Raw genomic sequence first — 21,587 nt, 5'->3', positions numbered from 1 at the left:
GAAAATCTCTATTATTACAAAACTGACGCTGAACGAAATATTTTTACTTAAGAATTTCTTACGTACTTAAGTTTTTTCTTAGGTAAGAATTACTTAAGTTGTTTTATGAATTATAACAAATATACTTAAGTAGAATAAATTTCTTACCTAAGTAATACTTAAGTAAATAAGCAATTTCTTATTCTTATACTTAAGATGCTTTATGAATACGGGCCCATGAGTTTTTCTACTTTAGGACTATGTGTGCCATTTTCATTGCCGTTGAAGTCAATACGGATGCGGTTCATAAATGCGTCACGTCATAACCACAGATTATTCAGTCAACAGTAGCAAAATAGATAGGCCGCTGATTCGCTTTTACAAATAGGTAACCGTGTTAAACATTTAGGGTACAATTATATCATGTCGTTTTATCAAGCTTTTTTATATAACTTTTTAACACAATTCAAAATTATCATTAATAAATGTTTGAACTTTAATTTACATTTTCTAGAAAGTTCTGTAATACTATGTTTTGAAATGGTAAATAAATAGTCAAGGCCTTCGGGTGGTTTGCCGTCTACTTTATCACAGTTCAGAGTTCAAAAGCGTGGGCGGTGAAACACAAGGGCGTTGGCCTGAATGGTTTAATATCTAAGCATCAGAACGATGAGCCATGGTAGATTAGACGACACACCACAAGAAGGCATTGCTTGTTTTCATTCTTACAATCATTGAAATATTTTGATGAAAATATGATTGGCTTCATTTATTCGAGTAGTAGTGAACCGGATGTCATGCTGCAATTTGATGTCATAATTGACGTCAAAATGCTCTCTTATTGGTCAGAGCTTGAATTTCTTCCTTATTTAGCTGGTAATAAAATCGAGCAATGTTAGTATAAATAATTTCCTATCATGGTCATCGATGTTAATTATATTAAGTGAGATACCATAAGACTCCTGATACAAACATTTGAATAAAAATTGAATTTCTACAAAGAATTTGTATACCAATTTTAAGGAGTAAGCTTCAATTGATGACCACTGGCTAGGATCATAAAGAAAAGAAACAAACATTGCTATTGTTTTTTTCTTATATCAACCCCTATAAGCCTTCTTTCATTCAATAGTTTGTCTCTTAAATAATTATTCGTACTTAATGACTAAAACACTCCTTATTTATGTCCAAAGCTTTCTATACAACCACTGTCTTCTTCAATACATTTCTGATACCTGATGTCTATGAGATATTTCGTTTGATAATCACTGAGAACTATAACGAATTCAAAACATATCTAAAATAATTTAATAGGACATAAATGTACTTCAGTGAAAGCCGGTGATGCTGAGATATTTATTAATAGTTTATTCATTCAAACTCAAGTATTACCAAATATCACATGAATATGTCAGATAAGCGAGAACGTGCAATGATGTTGAAATCTGGAAAATAGGTGAAAATAAGCGGCAAAAATTTTAATCCGGTTTATTCAAAGCAGTCAGAGAAAAAGAAAAATATTTTACTTTTTATATAAACAATTTAATGTGTCTCTTTATCTTTCATTCTCCTAGTCTAAAGTGTACTTGTTTGAAAATGAACTTGGATTAATTTGTTTAAAACAAGGAAAAAAGGTATCAAACACACTTTATGGATTGTGTCAAATTAACAAAGAAGAAATGTGCATAAATCAGCAACATGGGAATAAAAATATTTTGTATGTTTATTCAGTACGGATGATGTTGGCAACAGCTAATTGTGCAGACAAAAGACCCACAGTTATATAATGATTCGTAGACAGAACACAAATGTGAAGATAAATCTAAATAGCAACAGGTGAAATGTGCAGCATAAACACATCGTCTCAAGGGTGGCAGTGTCAAATTAAAAATGCAGACAAGAAAACAACCAATTCATCAAGTGTTGCATCATTGGAAACACAGCCGTGAATTCAAAAGATGAATGAAACCTTTCATTGTCGAAACCTATTAGTAGCAAACATTCAGAGATGTAATGTTTATTATATTATATAGCTGTGATCTGAATGGATTGATGTTCTGCATTTCTTGATCAACTGCCCTCATTAAATGATTTGAACAGAAAACATTAGTGTTAGTGAACCGGCCGCAAGTCTTTATGTTGTTTGTCCACAGTCAGTATCTTATATCAAAAACAGTACTAAAGGTTGCTTCAAGGTATGCTCGTGCAAAATACTCCATTCGTTAAAAATGAACGTGTATCTGTTGGCCTTACGAATTCCATAACGTATGTCTTTGTCTGTTGCAGAAACGATGTGCTTAATTTCCTTCGAAAGTATTGCAGAGTACAAGATCCATGTGACCGCCCTAAAACAATATTTTCTTCACATCTTCGCAGGCTTCTGGAACTACAATCAAAAACACAACGAGTGTGTACCCGTTGGCCTACAATGGTTTTCGAAACATATGACTGCCCTATAACAATATTTACTTCACATATTTACTTATTAGATAGATTAGTTAGATTGATTCTTGCTTTTTTGTGCGTATATTAGATACATATTTCACCAACGTTATTTTTCTAGGAAAAAGTACGTTTCCCTTTCAATAGAATTTTGTGAAAGTGGGAAAAAGGCAATCACAGATTATAAATTGTTCAAACTTAGTTCATGTTTGTATATCATTTAGATCGTTCTTAGCTCTTTGCACGGGACACATGAATAGACCATGGACATCTAGATTGTCATCGCTGCATAAATAGAATGGATTGTTTCATTGCACTTATCCACATATAAAAAAGGTATTTTCTGTTTATATCACTGGCATCCGCACTCGGCAACTACCATTCCGTCATATCTATATTTATATGTAACAACACCCTGTTCGTCAATATAGAGTATAGAGATAGGGTCCAGCTTTGTAGGGACACAACACGATCGTGCCGCACGTTTTGGGTGGATGGTATGCAAAAGCGTCTGTATGATGGCATGTTTGGAAGGCGATAGATGGTCATTTAGAGGAAATGTACACTTTCCCGCGCACTGGTATGCCTGAAATGACAAAGTTACACAGTAAGATATTTAGCATGTATGTATCTTTTCATAATAATATAGTAACATTTTGCTCTTCAGCAGATTTTGTTATGTTACACATTGTCACTCGAGTATTCTCTAAGTTATAACGAACATGTGTTCTTTGTTGTTACTTTTTGATTTTAACGTCACACAGATACAATTATATGATATTGGCGATTTTCCAGCTAGTAATTGTGGAAAAAGACCCCAGGAGCCCCTCTTTGCATAACATTATAATGGGCGGCGCCTGAGAAGAGCCACCGACCTTCAGTGAGCAGGCTGAATGGCTTTCTCACGTGAAGAATTCTACATCTTAAGTGGGGCTCGAACTCACATCAGTTGGGCAAAAGTGAATCGAGTCAAAGACTTTAACCACTCAGCAACGGAGGCCTTACAACGTACATATGATACATTCTTACTAAATATATAATGTGCTTCCTTTCGTAAGTGTATGTTCATTGACCAGTCACGGGGTTGTGTGACATGATTGTAAAACTAAATATAAAATTTACTGTCAGTCATTAAAATTCCGTAATTGGCCTTTATACCAAAGATTTCTTTTTATTACTATAAGAAAGTATACTGTATACCTTGTGTATTTTAGAAATGGTCTTCAAAACCTCTAATTACATAAAAAGTAATTATAACTGACTGTATTAAGTTTTTGTTTGTTTGCAAATGTTAAATGTATCTTAAAGATATTATTTCTGTTTTGTTTTATTAGTTGATAGATCTGTAGAATTGTACAAAAACACGTGTAACATGTTTGTATGTATGTCATAAAGAGATAATAAAAATATATAATAATAAAAACTTTTTTGCTTGTTTAGATGTTTTAAACTTTCAAGAATGCATCATTTATAAGTTTATACTTTTTAAACATGATAAAAAGACATACAACTTCGAATGTTTAAGCAAATTTTATTTCATTCAAGGTCCCTAGGTACCTTAAGGTATTGGACCCCTAATAGTAATGTTTAAAAATGGCATTTGCTTGGTATATTCTTAAAGTTGACCATGTTTCGCACTGTGTTGCAATTTTTAAACAAATTTTACCGTGTCGTTTTTTATAAATTTTGTATAATATATGGTATTTCCTCAAGCCCAAGTAGAGACAAATTTCAAAGTGATGACCACTATCCAAAACGTTTGCAGAGAATTCATTATACCATTAATTTTGATAAAAGAAACATCAAACTATTGGTAAACAATTATAAAATAAAAAATAAAACTGCCAATATCATTTTTTCTAGGGTGCCTCAAGTAAACGGATTTAATGAGACAGAATTCTAACTCCAACATTGAAAAATTAAGGTCGAATCCTGCGAGTCTGTTTTGAATTTTGTTCACGTCATTCAAAAATAACCTTGGGGCAGAAGTAAAAATCTTCATTTCTTCCACAATATGTAATCTAAAGAGTGAAGTCAAAATAGAGAACTTTTTCCGCATGTTACTCAGTATTTTCAAAAATGTCTAACTCTGCCCCCTTCTGTTTTAGAGGTAAATTCATTTTGAACAATTACAAGTTTATTACAAGTTTATTAGGTAATCGGCATTATAACATGCCTTTGGCCATTGACAATATCTTACTAACAGCATGAAATCGCTGAACAAATGATATTTTTCCACTTTTTTTACAATAAATCAATAATAAGTCTTGAAAGAAGCAAAAACTTACTAGAAAAAAAAGAAAATAAGGAAAAAAAATTTGCCCCCCCCCCCCCCCCCCCCCAACCCCTTGAAAATTTCAGTCAAAGTAGGTTTATGGCAGGAATTGAATACTCTTCAAAAAGGAGGCACTGTATTACGGGTCTAATACCTTAAACGGCTTTAGGGACGACATTCAATTTGTCTCAAATTTAGATATTTAAATTTTATAGTTCTGTTTTAATATGCAAAAATTAATCATGCCATTCAATGATAAAACTGATATTTCATACAGTGTCCAATATTTGAAAGATATGTGTTTTTCTGCATAAACAATCTTAAAAATAGTTTAAATATTGAGAACACATAAACAGAAATTACACTGTAGAATATTGGATTGAAATGAATATTCTGTCAAAAGACAAAAAACCATCGTGCTCCAACTGACATGCCTCCAGGTTTAGTCATTGTTTCATGTCATACTTTCGTTTGACAGTAAATGTAAATACAAATATATATCAAAGCCTTGAGGCGTCGGGTTGGGGCGGGTTTTGGTAGATCTATTTTCTTTTTTATGGCAACTATTGTTAATGTTATTTAATGTTGTTGAATAAAATCATTGTTTGGAGTTTAGATGCGAAGGAATCATATGGCGATGGCGCAGTCCGAGTGGTATAATAATATCCCTCTAAACGACAATGTCTTTATTCACGTTTGAGATATATTAGATCTATGTCGATTCTAACATGTTATCAAGGATTATTATGTACGTCCTTGCCGATAAACATCAAGTATTTTCCTGATTTCTATTGATTTCTTTTCCAGGGCGCCGCTAAACCGTCTAACGCCATGATGTAATAATTGTGACAACAGAAAAATGATTTGTTGAATAATAACACACAGTTTTCAGTCTTCTTTTTTTAATAAGCAAACAGATCTGTCGTGTTAGAATAAAGCAGGGAATACCTGAATTCACAGTTTGTCTACTGTTAATTTTATGTCACCTGCAAAAAATATAACTTGATAACATTCTCTACCTTTACTTTATAAATACCTCACTTATAAATTGCGCTGTTTATAATATACTTCTGATCTTCTTGTAACACTCTATTTTTTAACACAGCAAACTATTAAAATACATGTATGAGAAACAAATACAAATGAGCCTCAATTCTGTAATGAACTCTGCGTGACCTCACGTGAAATTATTTAAATGGCCAGCTGGAAAGCAGTGATGTAACCGTGAACTGGAATGCCTTATCGTTGATAGATCGGAATCTGGTTAAATTAGGACCTTTTGATCATTGGTAATTCATCTGCGATGTTCGTGAATGGAACTATTTTGTGTAGGGATTGAACATCTTTTTGATGTGATTAGATATAAAGATACTATGATTGTCAGAAGTATACTTCTAGCTTTGGTAGCGGGTAACCTTCCCCCCCCCCCCCCTCCAAAAACATAGAAAGTATTTATTATAAAAGATTTATATCTAATTAAAATAGATGGCATTTAGCTCAACTTCGAAAATTATTTTATTCAATTTTCAATAATGTTTTTATGACATTTAAAATTTCGAAGAAGTTTATGCCTGTTTTAAAAAATTGTGATATTATTATGTAAATTTGTGGACATGTTCTATCAGTTTTGATATTTGATGTTTCGATACTCTAGCTATATGATAATGACTCATACATAAAGCCAAAAATCTTGCTTGAAAATAATTTGTACAGATGTTTTGTACAGCAAACGGCTATATCTTACACATTCTGGAAGTGAAATAAAAAAAAATAAGAAAAAAATATATAACTATGTTAAATTACAGAAAGAAAACAAGACCGCGGCTGGAAACAGGATATTTATAATTTTACATTTTGAGTAACCTGTAGTTACATTTCCAATCATTCTTAACTAACTGCATGTTCAGCAAACGTATGAAAATAAATATGTTTTTCAAGCAGCATAGCCAGTATTGGCTAGACACCATATAAAATGATTTATGTATTATGAATAGCACAAGATACAACGCACGCAGACCTCATTTGTTTTCTTTTTATCCATTCTAACAAGAACCGTAACGATTCCAACTTTGATAACACCGGTATCGCCTGAATATTTAAGGAAGTTTGAAATCAGCAGGTGCCTTGTTCTGAAACACGCCTGCTGAGGGTCACTGGTGCATTCACCGAGATGATTAGAGGTGGTGATAATCGTGGTAACTTAGTTCAAAACATAATTACAGAACACGTTGAAAGGAAGGGTGGTACAAATTCATCACTTTATTGTTATGTAGACTATGTACAATTGGATAACCGTAGATAAAAATATAATTATACGCACTTAATACAACTCATAGCCAGCCACTTTTTAACTCAAAAATATATATTTCAGAGAATGAAGGTTTCGTTAGCGTTTATAATTATTTATGGGACTGCAAAATGATTCCTCACAGCAAAGATCAGTATAGTTAAATGTAAGAATTATTGCTCGTTCTATTGAAAATTGAAACTGTATCACACGCCGTAAAAGCACACGAATTTTGTATAATATCACAGTTTCATTCAATAAAAAGATGATTTATTTTTAAATTGTAAAAGAAACGTTACATTTTATTTTACAAAATTTCTGGCACATTACCCGGAGCCTATTTTGAAAAACTCCAATTACCTCCCTTTAATTCAGAATAAGTTTGAATTGTTGAATTACAGCATGAATTGCATCTAGAAATAATTGTTTTCTAACAATACTAAATAAGTAAGAAATGTATTTTATTTATAAGTAAATATTAAATAGTTAAATTGTTTCAGTTGTCTAAAGTTTCTAATAGATTTGTAGAGAATTTGCATGTTTACAGTCAGGAAACTGCTGGGTACAAGCCCTTTCAGCATGGATTCAAGTAGTTTTTACGTTTTATTTGAACAGTTTGATTGAGGAATGTTTATTCTTTCAATCACATTGCATGTTACGTACGAATGCCAGAATGACTGTTGAAATATTTTTCGCTTCCTCTTAGATCTTCTAGGGAAGTAGGGAGTCTCACTTCTAAAGTTCGTTTTTCAGTGAATGTCCAAAATTATGCAGTCAACCTTTCAGGAGATGTTATCACAATAATTAGGTCACAGTCTTTTTATGTCTTGAAAATCGTGTGAAATAGATTACGTTATATGATGTGGCGGTTCGAAATTTTGCCCAGTGTAAATAACAATGTATTTTTCCAACGATTAATTGTGCCATTACTGTTTGATCAACCAAATCCTTAACATAATTTTTCGTAAGGTTGTGGCAGGACTTTGCAAGTTCCAGATACCAGTTAGATTCTACAGGTGCTTAGGGCTGGTAGTGGCTATTGGTTTCTTTTCCCTAGTACATAGCAACTAAATAAACCTTGCTTTGACACAGGTTAGAGATATCGTTAGCAGCGTAGTTGGGAACAGTGTGACAAATAAGCAGGTTGCTTGTAATTGTGACCATCAGATTTTGGTACAATAATGGATATTTCCTACAAAGATAGCAGATTGTAGCCAAATTATATTAAATATAATAAGCAATCTTTGTCTATGGAAAGATATGAATGTAGGAACAAATGGATTTTATTCGTCAAAGATTTGCATTTACAGATATTTAGCCGTAATTCGTTACGAATGCAAGTTCGTAAAATTACTAATTACCTGCATTTGTTTATCGTATTTGCGCTATGAAATCGGAAGCTACTTGTTGTTTGCCGTTTGCATCAGATTATTGAAATAACAAAATGCAAATTTAAAGCTAGAATTTATATTGAAATATAAAGCAATAGTCCATTTTTCAAATACTTTTATGTTTATAGGAAAGGAAATCTATAAAGACTCGCCTTTCAATCTAATCCTATCTTTAACTACATTTGTAAAGGTTTGTATATAAACATAAATGTGTACATGTATATTGGTAGGAGAAAAAAATAAAAGAAAATACTTTAATATAAAATGAAGGTAATTACAAACTTTCGTCAAAAACTAAAACATGCATTTCTAATGGGAACCCAGCTCTAACGTATGTTTTTTTTTGTTGGGTTTTCTTGCTCCTTAAATAAAATTCTAAAGGAATAAATTTAAAGTGAAAAATGGCGTAACGCTTAAATGTGATTGACCACCTTAACATTTGTAACACACTTGGCGAGGTATTTTGTACAAATTTATTATTATTTTGAAGAGGAAACTAATGGTACTTCTTGTAATGATTACGTTGTATAATGATGATGGGGTATCTATTATTCTATCTCCAATAATAATGTGAATTCCTTAAGTTAACATTTATAATTGAAAATACAAAATCATATTTATGACGGCACTTTCAGTATCCGGCTTTGAAATCACATTTACAAGCATTCTTCCCGAAAATCTGCTGGAAAAAAAGTGAAACCAGTGCACAAACCGCATATTAAAATATCCATTATTATTTTATTGGTAGCATAATTATGCAATAACATTTTTATGGGCGATTTTTCTTTGACCAAATTTTATTTTATGGCTTGTTTATCTCGGCTGTTTAGGCAGATAAACGAGAAAATTATTTATCTCCTACATCGATATATATTTTTTTTGAAGATTGTTTAAGCTATATACACAAAATGAAAGTTCACATCATAAAAAGAATCCACTGATTACAAAAAAAAATACATTTTAATTTTTTCAGAGTCCTGTATGTTTTCTTCACCAGCGTTAATCTTTAAATGTTACCGAGAAGAATATTTTGTAGTTTACATACAATCTGTTAGTGATTCCCCTTGTAGAATGTTATATTGACTTTTATCTGAATCTGTTATTAATTTTAAGAAGCAGAACGCTTGGTTGTGTTTATTTCTTATAATATCAGTAAAGATTTTTATATATATTTCAGTTTAATGTGAGTAATAAGGGTACTGCAATATTAAAGGGTAATTTTGTAATTGTTTTAATTCTTCAATTATCTATTGCCTTTTGTTACCATTGCTTGTGTTAGTCATTTTACCTGGCGGGGAATTTTTTCAAATCTGCTCATTTTTGCCTTGTCTGTTAGTCCGTCTGCCCGTCCGTCACAAAAGTTTGTCCCGGATTCTTCTCTGACATTAGTGGTGAGATTTCAAACAAAGTTTATAGAAAGGTTCAGTATCAATGCTTGTTTCGTATACAATCTGCACATTTTGTTGAGCTACGACCCTTAAAGGTCATTTTTGATTAACCGAAATGCTTCTTCTTTACTATTGTTACTATTGCTAAGATTATTGAATGTTTGCAGTACCAAGACTAGTCGTGAACATTTTAAGAGTTTTTCTTTTTGTTGTTTTTGTTTTTATTTTGTTTTTTATGTGGGTGAACAATATTTGGCAGAGTAATGTACCTTTGAAATAAAAAGGCGTTATATTTCACTATGTTAAACACTTCCACTGTAACAAATCTTATCATATTTACACAGCACATGTATACATGTATACTTGTGCAGTCAATGTCTTTGCTTCTTGAGTTAGTAATAATTTTCATGTAACATTTATGATCAGTGTAAACCTTTCTACAAGTTTTAGGGTTTTCTATTGCATTGAAAATTAAAATATGGTATTTTCAATACTTCAGATATTGAAATATGTTCTTTTGCTTCTAAGTTAAACAAATTATAGACGTAGTTACTGGCGCTAGATGGTCCAAAATTTAGACATTCTTTCTGTATATATTTGACATTAATCAAATGCTCAAAGATTTCGAATAGCTGAACTTGTTCACTTTTAAATATTTCAAACAAATCCATGGCATCCTTTACATGTTACTGGCCATTTTAAAGATATGGTATTATGTATGTGTTCGGGTTTAACGTCTTTTTCAACAATTTTTCAGTCATATAAACGACGGTGTCTACTTGTAGCAGTAAGCACAATGTCCAACGTTATAGTGCTGCCTCACTGGGATATCACGCCGTAGACACGTGACATGATACCCAACCCAGTCACATTATACTGACACTGGGCTGACCAGTTCTAGCACTACCCTCTTAATGCTGAGCACCATGCGAGGAAGCTACTAGTACCATTTTTTACGTCTTTGGTATGACGCGGCCAGGAATCGAACCCACGACCTCCCGCACTCGAAGCGGATGCTCTAACACTAGGCTACCGAAGTGTTTCTACTACAATACTTTATCAGTATGTTTTACCTTATAGAGCTCTATGTACAATATATAGAAACAAAACTTTTAAATGGAATTACAAATTCTAATTGTGGTTAGTTAAACAGTTATGTAGTGATACCACATTTAACCTTACAAAAACCACGGTTTATACGCACATGCATGTTTCGATCGTCATCAAACAGATACTGTGTAGTATTTGTTCACTTTTTTCATTTTAGGAGTGATAAATATTAACGTCTCACCTGAAAACCCCTTGGCGCGATTATCCACGTATGCCAGCCGATGTCCTCAAAATTAACAAATAGTGGACGCCGTCTACAGACCGGCTTAGCAGAGCCTTTGCTTCTTTTTGATCTAGAATGTCCAACGCCTTGTCCATTATAGTTATACATACTGCTTAAATCGCCACCAGTATGTGTTGAGGTCTTGCTGCTTGCACTTGAGCCTAGTTCATGTAACAGTAGTTCATGTCTTTCTATATTGTGTTCATGTACAATGGAATTATCGTTAGAGTACACTACAAGAATCGGTTGTTTCATGTCATTAGGATTTGCATTAATATCCATGTTATCATTTCCTGAATCCATAAACAATGTCTGGATTCTGATCTCAAATCGTTCAATCCTCAGACCTTGCTGCAAAGACATTTTTAGAGTTTCTGTGACGTCAAAGCTTTCCCAAGCATTTTCAACACCGTAAATGTATTTTGAGGTAATAAGTTTATATTTTATTTGGTCAATGCCCGCCGTTGGTCCTGAATCTATGAGTTTATATATGGACACTACTCTGTTGACACCCATATAAGATCTTTGGTCACGTGTAATCAAAGTAAAAAGTCTCAGCTCGGCTGAATTGATACTTTCTGACAGCTCTAGGGCTGATATATCAAAAAGAAGGGAATGTACTCTGTAGTTACGGAAATTCTTGGGTGTTTCTGTTGAATTTCTATCTGAAATAATAAGAGATTTTTAGATATTAATCATGCAAATCTATCATCAACTATGATAATACATGACAGGAGAAAATTGACAAACATGCTATATTTTACGATTTGATTAAGGAATCTGAATATTTCTTCAGATTTATGGATGATACAATGTGATAATGTTCTCACATAGTGACTTTATCTTCGAAATCAATTTTTATGATTCAGTGTTATGTTCTAAGAGATGTAGATATGTATAAAGAAAATTGATACTGATTCCTTTACTGATATAATTTAGAATATATATGTTTTATAATTAAAACTAATGTAAAAGTGTAGAATAAACTCGAAAGAAAATGATGAATTGACAGCATGTGTGGCATACTGTATCGAAAGATTGCAGTAAGAAGTAGAGAAAGCTTGCATTTAACTTGACAGACGATAATGTCATTTTGCGACACATTCATCTTTTTATCATTTCATTTCACTACATTATAATCGATTCTTATTGTTGAGATATGTTAAAACATGGTTCTGCTATATATTATTTCAATTCTAATGTCTTTAAGGTAAACAAGAAGATAAAATAGGGAAGCATTATTTCATGGCGCATGTGTGGCTCTAAATATAGAAAGGTTTACGTGACTTCAACTCGTAAAATAAGGGAAGTAACACGTCCCGCGGAATAAGTTAGGAGTGCGTTGACATCTAATGAGTAATACAGTGTGTGTGAATTAAGTGTAACACCATTCTGTTGTAGAATTTTTATACTGAAACTTCTTTAATATAAAGCAGTAGATCCAATGTGGTGGCACTCTTTCTTGGCGCCAACTGATACATCAACGTGACGTCAGATTTCCGTGTTGTAATGGAAATATGCATGGATTTTTCATAGCAGAAATATTTTTATAAACGGTAATTTTAAAGTTATTAAAATATTTTCGAAATGAAATAGTAGTAAACAACTAAGCAAAGGACAAACCTATCCACATTCTTTAATTATAAACAGTAAGAGGTTTACCGATTCAATATTCTATGAAAGCGTACATATCAAGATCTTTGAAACTATATCGCAGTGGTTAGGCTTATAAAATTCAAATATTTTTGATAAAGTGATACATAATCTTAATCTCAAATTGATGTAGAGTGTGAATGAAAGTTTACGAGGCGATTATTCTAAATATGATACTATGATCATTAGATATAGCACAGTGCCGTTTCATCTGAAAATACCACTTTGTTATTTAATGGGTTATGTAATTGTTATGGAATGTTACATTTTGTAACGTCCGTTACAGTTAGATATTTAAAATTCACCAATTTTGTGTTCCTATTTCTGTTTGCTCCTGAGTTTATTTCAAAGCTATATTTTGCAACTGCAAATTATAATACATTTATGCAACTTTTCAAAAATGGGCCTTCTAAAGATGCACACATCACAACAAAATTTCAGCATTGATTTATAAGTTTAGTTTTAAAAAAATAACACAATTTTAATAATAAGAGTTTCTAAATTTGAGCTTTAAATGATGCTGTCAAGGTTTTAATGTCGCTCCCTGTGTTTCAACTGGTTTATGATACTAAGTTTGGTAAAGTTATGTGTTGCCCAACATTCAACTTGTGTCACCAACTGAAACATCATAAACGTTAATGGTTTGTGGTTTTACCGAACGGACAAGAATACAGTACACATATGATCGGTATCAGCTGTATACTGTATAACCACCGTGACACAGCTACCGCCAATACACAATGATACAAATGACTTATACATTTAGAGGTATATCAAAATGTTTGTATATCATGCGCCATGCGTACATATAGTTTATGTAACAATATTCATTCTCTCGTATAAAGTATCAGTCTCGGTATTTTGATATCTTAACCCTAACATACTTTATTTTACCTTTCTTTGTAAAAACAAGGCCTGAATAGCGTCATTGAACCTGGCATGTCTGATTTAAGACCATCTTAGCTAGACCCCATGGTATAAAATAAATTGCTATTTTGCAAAATGATTAATTCCCTGTTTCATTGGCGTTTTAGCGTATATTCGATGATACTGCAGTACAATTGTAAATCAACACCTATAGAAAACATCGAAGCTTTTGATAAACATGTAATTGAGATACATTTGTATTTCATTCAGTTCAATGGTATAAATCAAACTTAAAGGCACTGACCTCCAGATATGGCTAAAAATAATCTTTCTTTTAACTTGAAGTTTGAGTTTCTAAAATATTTTAAAAGTTCCAAATCAAGAAAAAAATGACCGCGTCGGGAATCGATCCTCGGACCGCCGCAGCAATAAAGACATTTTCCCGTCGTCGTAACCAATAGGGCTATAGCGGAATTAGTGAATTATGACATTTACAATTACCTGGAGTAAAGCGGTACATACACTTCTCGATTTTCATCGTAAAAAGTAGTAAAAACAGCAAATTCTCATGTGTTTCCATAACATATAGTTTGTCTGTGATTAAGTTTAAAACTTATATAGCTTTTATTTCCAGATATCTAAAAAAATATTTATTTTTTATTTGTCGAACGATCTGGAGGCCAGTCACTTTAACTTCATATTATTTTAACATTGCTGAAATGTGCTAAATATAGATACGAAGCACCTATAACTACAAACACAGAAAAAGGGCAAATAAATTAATACCATGTCATAACTATTATCGTTCTTTTAATAAAGCTTCATCGGCATCATAAAGTTCTACTGCATTTTATAAGTGACAGAATTTCGATATATGTTATGTATTTATATATTCAGCGCTTATCCCCGAATAACACATCAAAAATAACACACAACTGAAAAAATACTTTTTTTCAGACATTTTTGATTACAGTTATGTCATTATATCGCTTTGTGTGATTTAACACTGTTATTCGTAATGTTTTATTTGTTTAAAGATCTTTCTAAAAATATAAGTGTTTTCTCACTTACCTACCTAACATTACAAAAGATACAAACCTTTGAATATTTGAACGAAAACGATTTCACGTGCAACCGAATTAATCATAAAACGAAATTTTTATTTATAGGCGCAAAACACCTCTTATGAATAGCAGCTTTGCCCTTCAAATAAATTGAATCGAATAATAATCCCCGGGATTCTGTCATTAATAATCTTTATTGCGCTACTGTTTTAAATTTTTTCAACAGCAAAAGCGATTAATATTGAAAAGCCATCACTTACATGTAATCTTAATAGAGATTAGAACATGCAAAAACTGGAGCGTTTGGGAATGGTGTTGTAATAAATATCATGATATTATCATACAGTGTCTTCTTCGTATCAATGTGCAGCTGCATAACAACTCTTTGTCTGAAAAAACACCTCAATTTCTACTAATTCCCTTTATATTTTTTTCCAGTGTCAGAAGCCTTATAATGTACCGAAATAGTTAAACTTGATGAATTAAGGCTTGCACTACTGAACATTCAGTCATCAGCATAGCTATTGTCCTGTTTCATGATCATTATTTTAACAAACCGCTTGGTCCGTTCCACATATTTCTCCTAAACTCTTGGTTTTATCTAAATGTCACTTTGAAGATCAATGTAAGGAATAATCTTGCTTTTGCAATAGTTTATTTGTAATCAACATACACGGCCAACATTAATTTAATTAGTATATTTCTTATGCCTTAAAAGCCAACGATTTTAACACTGAAGTATCTAGCTTCAACTTCATACAAAAGTTTTATTATCATATAATATATAGAACGATAGATATACCAAAGTAAACTCTTCTTCCCGATTATAACACTAAACAAACATTTACTCACCTGATTGAGGTATATTCTTAAAGCTTCTAATAATATTAGAAGTGTGTGATGCTGGGGAGCCTTTGGATAGTTTATCATACAATTCAAGCATATATTCCGGAGTTAAGGACAAATTTGCCCCGGCACTGTTTCCAACAGACCTAGGTCTCAGACCTGAATAATTTTCTCCATTTCCTCTTTTGCCAATAAACTGTGACATTCCAAATTTGGACAGACTATCTATACTTTTATCAGTTTTTGTAATATCGTCTTCTTCCAAACTACCGTCATCTCCAATACTAAATCCCGTACCGCTGTCTAAATTCAGCATTATCGGTCGGGCCCAAATAACACTACTGAGTATTATGAAACGTATTCCAGAAATAAGTAACAGGCGATGCATAGCCAAGTTTGGTTCCAAAGAGTATTATCAAACATCCCAGCTGTCTGAAAAGAATCATGGTATTGTCAAGGCAATCCAAAGCACGTGTATATATATGGAGCAAAAACCTTTATCCGAGGCTAGAGCGAAAATATTACGTGACAACATACAAGTAGCACTAGAGCGCAAGTTTGACAAATATGTATTTGCAGCTACAAACAAATCATTTCCACCCTAAAATATAGATAATACACTTCCTAATTACATCAAACACCACAAAACTATTTTTGAATTCAAACCACCTGTTTTCTTTCATGTAAAATATCTTTTTTGTCTCGTTATCCAAAATGTAAAGAATGATATAACATGAATGAAATATAGCATCATCGTTTAATCGCTTCGCGTGAGAATACTACAGCAAAGTTAACAATATCATTATGAAATCCTTCTTTAAACATGCAGCATTCTAGACTGCAATAAACAAGAATGTTTAAGGAGCATGCTTGAATAGTTTAACAAGTTTTTGATCGCCAGATGGTGTCCTGATGAATAAAAACATAAGATAAAAGAAGATAAGTTAATCTAAACGCACGCACTGTATCAAATACCAAGAAACAGTCCACCTGATTTTCATTTTTTAACGTTAACTAGTTTGCTCTGGAGTTGCGCCATTTCCGCACCTACGTTTATTTCGCCAAATTTAAACGTGGAAATAATGTAAAAAACGTTTTGATGAACATATCACTCCTACAAGAATCATAGCTGTAGAATAAAACTTTTTGTGTTAAATTAAGTGTAAGCCATAAGAGTGCCCATGTCCCTTTGTAGTGAACGATTGTCATTAACAAATCGAATACGTCTGTTTAGAACTATTACAATTTCTTACGCATTAGCATTTCAACTGTCGTGAAAGTGAATTCGTCAAAATTTATACAGTACATATTGTTTACTTTGAGATAGTTAATGATAAGCATGCCAACTGAAATAGATATAGCTAGTCAAACAGCTACTTGTCGTATAGGAATTCAAGAAGTTAAATGAAAGTTCGTATGAAAGTGGCCGACAACTTCCGTGAAAATAGAATTACTTGTTTCTGACAATCATCTACATTTGGTTTTGGAAGATCATACAGTTGCCTGTGTATATATCTTTTATTGATACTTGTTTTCCAAGAGCGTAGAATCACTTAATTGTATATGGGTTTTATTAATATTAATAAGAGCTTAATGCAAATATTTCAAAATTGAAACTAGATTAAAAGAACATGGACTTCCATGAGTATATGAGCCGCGCCGTGGGAAAACCAACATAGTGGCTTTGCGACCAGCATGGATCCAGACCAGCCTGCGCATCCGCGCAGTCTGGTCAGGATCAATGCTGTTCGCTAACGGTTTCTTTAATTGCTATAGGCTTTGAAAGCGAACAGCATGGATCCTGACCAGACTGCGCGGATGCGCAGGCTGGTCTGAATCCATGCTGGTCGCTTTCAAAGCCACTATGTTGGTTTTCCCATGTCGTGGCTCATATATGTTTCATTTTAATGTTAGTTTTCCAAGAAAAGAGAGGTTTGTATTTAATACTGGATTTAGATTTCTTGCACACCGGACTGGCGTTTAAGGTCATTATTCCCATGTCGGAAAAACTCATGCTAGATTGATGACAGTTCGCGAACCTGAATTTTTTTTAAAAGATTAGTACAATTATCTTATATTTTACCTTTTACTCTGCTAAATTTCTAAAATGGGCTGTTCCATTATTCAAATCGGGCAGTAATACTTACTATTCAAAGGGATGTTCATTGAAAATGTACTGTCTGAGTAGCAAACAGTGCGGGCTGATCTTGGTCTGTTTGGTCGCAAAGGCAAAATCACTTGCCACCAGCAGGCTAAAGATTAATGTTTCGCTAAAAATAATTTTGAAAAATCCGGAACTTTGTTGTTGTACTTCTTTGAAAAGTAAAGATGTCATTTTTATTTATGAACCTTAATTTCCCGCACTTAGATTTAAATACGCTTCCAGAAGAATGGTGTTACTGAGAGTGTATTTTGTTTTCTTCATTTATCTTATATGTTGTAAAATACGATATGCAAGAAAAAAGATATACCACTGGTTGTAGATGAAGGTGGGTATATCCGGGTAGAGTGTAACTGTTCTCGGCTAATCAAACCTCTTAATAGATTATATTTATCGATTTGATATTGGGACCAGTTTTCCAAGAAAGCAACCTTACATAATTGTACAAATTTTACCTTGATATTGGTTTTCAAAGGACGTAAATAGTGATTAAAAAACTTAAATCATTTATCACAATCGAGCTAAAATAATAACAATGCAGAGCATACTAAACGTAAAAATGAAAGTAGAATTCAACGATTAATTTACTTAATAATGATAGACGTTTCTAAAGAAAATAGAAGTAACTAATTCTACATAGGCAGTAGTGTTCAGTGTGCAGACGAAAATCCCTTTCTGTGAGTCATTGGTACTGGAATGAGACCTTTGAAACATTTTAATTATCACATTTCGAGCAGTAAAGTATAGTAGAATTCTTTCAGTGCATTTGAAAACTTTCATGACAAAATTAGCTTTAGAAAACAAGATAAAATCATTAATATGGCTATAAACAAAAATTAAATACATTATGTATCTAAATTTACACGAAGTTTAAGCACGATCAGATGATCTTATCGAGACAATCAAACGTTTCCGTAACATGAATAAAGAAAGTTTTCATACAGCTAATCAGATGTGTAATAGAATGTTCGTAATGATATTGGAACTTCGTTTTGCCTACTTAGCATGTCTTTTAGTAGATCTAAGCATCATTTGTTATATTTTCTCTCTAAACCGGTTGAAAGCGGTTATCCTGTATCCAAAAATAAAATAAGGACCGTCTCCATTTATTTTCGTCTACATAAGATTTGCGTATGAAGCCGCTAAATACGTAAGCATGCAATTAGCATTCTTTTATTTTCAGACAACAGGCTACAAAATAGTGCAAATCATCTTTGATCTAACGAATGTATATTTGTATTTAAGTTATAATTAGACTGCTAGTTTCGTCACAAATTATTCATAATTTCAGCAGTGAATATTTCATGTATGAATAATGTATACATAGATGAGTAATATCAAAATTTAGACATAATAAGTTTTATGGAACAACATATCAAATGCAATGCAGTCAGGTCATCCGTAGTGTGAAATATAAATTTACTTAATTGACTCATGTAAGTGTTTTGATCATAATCATTTGTTTGTTTGTACTTTTGGTAAAAAACAAGTACAAAAGTCCAACAAGAAAACCCACTCCACTCGGAAACGTATACATGTATACACGTATAGAGAATAAATAATGAAAAAAACACAGGTGTTACAAAAAGACACAAACATACATCAAGACGCAACGCACCATAACGTATGAATGATTTATGTTAAATGCTATAGTATGTAGTGTACTGGGAGACTTTTTACAGCCAGTAATTCTATTGTAATCAACACCGCAAAAATTTTTCTTTCTCTAAATTGTAAATTCAGTTGCTTTGTTATTCTATACAGTCTCATTTTAGAAATATGCTATCGCCAGCATATGCAAATGTAATTTCTGAAATTCTCACGCCATTTGATTCATTCATACAAATATGATATTGTTAAATGTTCAAGGTTTCCTACAACACTAACACTGTTAAATCACGCTGTGAAATCCTAATCTTTATTATTCTAGAAACAACATGCTTTCTATTCCTTGAAATTTTATTTTAACTTTATTGACTTCCGCGCTATACAAATTTCTAAAATATTCCATACATCGATTTTTTGTAAGCTACTCAGTAGGTATTCCTATATTCACTATGTTACGCCGTTGTTACGTTATGTTATACTTTGTATTTATTACATACATCATTTTAAAGCTGGCTCGTAACAGGGCTCTGCTACTCGATCAAATCCATTACTCTCCATCACATTGGTTATTAAGACGGTGTTTTCTCGTTTTAGGGTGCTTCATTGGTCGATTCATGATTTTGTTAAGATATTGGGACTATTTTCATACCCGTTCTGTAAAGACATATTTGAACCGCTGCTTTTCTCAATATACTCTTCAACAATTTGTTTGACAGTGTAAATTGTGAGGCCTTGAATTACATATTTTACTTATTGATGACACGTGGCGTTCTGTACGCTCAGCCTGTTTGTACACTGTGGACGTTTTTGTTGAAGGCATATTTGATGTTGTAGTGTCAAAATATTGAAAAATTATGCATTTTTGCATAAAATATACATACATCGGAAATGCTTTGAACAATTCCTTCTTGAAATATTTATTTAATAAATTATTAACCATACATGTAAGACACCATAACGATTCCTTTGAGAAAAAAAGTTCCCGACTCGCACATAACCTCGAGATAATCTAAGGAAATAGCAAAGCTTTGGAGTTGAGAGATATATCGTCCAAAAGGAACTTTTGTGCTCCTTAGCCTGCGCTGTGTCTGATAAAAAAAAAATGGTTATGTATTAATGTCACTACTCTCGCATTTTCCGTGCAGTTTTACTCCGTGGCCGCAATTTTGTCTGTGGTACACATCATTTTAGGTCACGTGGTCACTCACACTGACTTTTTCTAGTTTCGATTTGCAAAACATGCCAACGTTGAGTTTGAGCAGACTTCTTTCTACACACATTTTTTGACCGAAAAACTGAACTTATTCGTATTTATCGATCGGAAAGATTGCGGTGGTCACGTTGTTTTCCGTAATTAAAGCAAAATTATCTATTCGTCGTATTATTTAAGCTGAAAACTTCTTATTTTACATTGTATTTCAAACGTTTATTTGCAGCGATCTATGTGGGGCTCTAAATCGAATCTGCCACAACTCAAATATATTTGATAAACTTTTAATGAGCTTTGGCAGTTGTGTGCCTTGTTTACCTGTATTCCGTAAAAGCCAATTAAATCTGCGTGAACGTATGCAGCGAAACGGAATTATTTAATTGCGTACGTTTCTGAAGCAATATACGAAATGTTGATAAGAGCTTCTTCTGCGAAATGGAGCTAAAATGTCTACACAAATGACATAATATATATATTTCTTTACTTCGTTTCCGTTGGCGTTTGGAAAGAATTTTATTTATGTCTACTTATTCTCAAAAATTGTAAAAGCTACAGCATTGAAATTTACATACATGTTTTTCATTATTAGGTGAGTATGTAGCTCTTACATTATTAATTCTCTCATTTATTTTAGAAGTGTAAAGAAGGAAACATTAATTTGAACAATGTCCTGTTCATTTTTGAAAGAGTGTGTCAGAAGGCACAAAAACGACGTTTTACTTTGGGAAGTAATGTAAACAATGTTCTTTCATTCAGTGATATTATAGCGGTACTCTGGAATGAAAATTTTATTAATGAAATTTAATCAGCATCTGAAAGACTCCTAAATAAATGCTATCATTTTAGCTACTTTTTACATCATCTCTTTGATTTCCTATTGAATTACAGTTATTTCAAAAGTAAATTATTTTCTTTTAACTGCTTCATGAATTTGATTTTGAGATAAAAATCAATGACATGTTTCCAGAACTTTGTCAGGCATTTAAAATAACTTAAAAAGAAGTTAATTCCTTTTTGACTCTACAGCTGTTCTGCATTACTAAAATGCATGAAATATTTCCTTTAAAAGCTTTAATTGAATGG

General features: G+C 32.5%; 1 protein-coding gene across 1 annotated transcript; it reads right to left on the bottom strand.

The window, feature by feature from the left end:
* Window positions 1–1,451: 1,451 nt before the first annotated feature.
* Window positions 1,452–16,468, bottom strand: LOC123563886 (bone morphogenetic protein 10-like). Its single transcript, XM_045357011.2, has 3 exons — window positions 15,532–16,468; window positions 11,054–11,760; window positions 1,452–3,007 (listed from the first exon to the last, which is right to left on the bottom strand). The coding sequence occupies exons 1-3, from the start codon at window positions 15,911–15,913 to the stop codon at window positions 2,774–2,776; spliced, it is 1,323 nt and encodes a 440-aa protein (XP_045212946.1). The 5' UTR covers window positions 15,914–16,468; the 3' UTR covers window positions 1,452–2,773.
* Window positions 16,469–21,587: the final 5,119 nt, after the last annotated feature.

The sequence above is a fragment of the Mercenaria mercenaria genome, chromosome 2 (assembly GCF_021730395.1).
Source record: "Mercenaria mercenaria strain notata chromosome 2, MADL_Memer_1, whole genome shotgun sequence".
In the NCBI taxonomy this organism is placed as follows: domain Eukaryota; kingdom Metazoa; phylum Mollusca; class Bivalvia; order Venerida; family Veneridae; genus Mercenaria; species Mercenaria mercenaria.
This window is presented reverse-complemented; position numbering and strand designations above follow the sequence as displayed.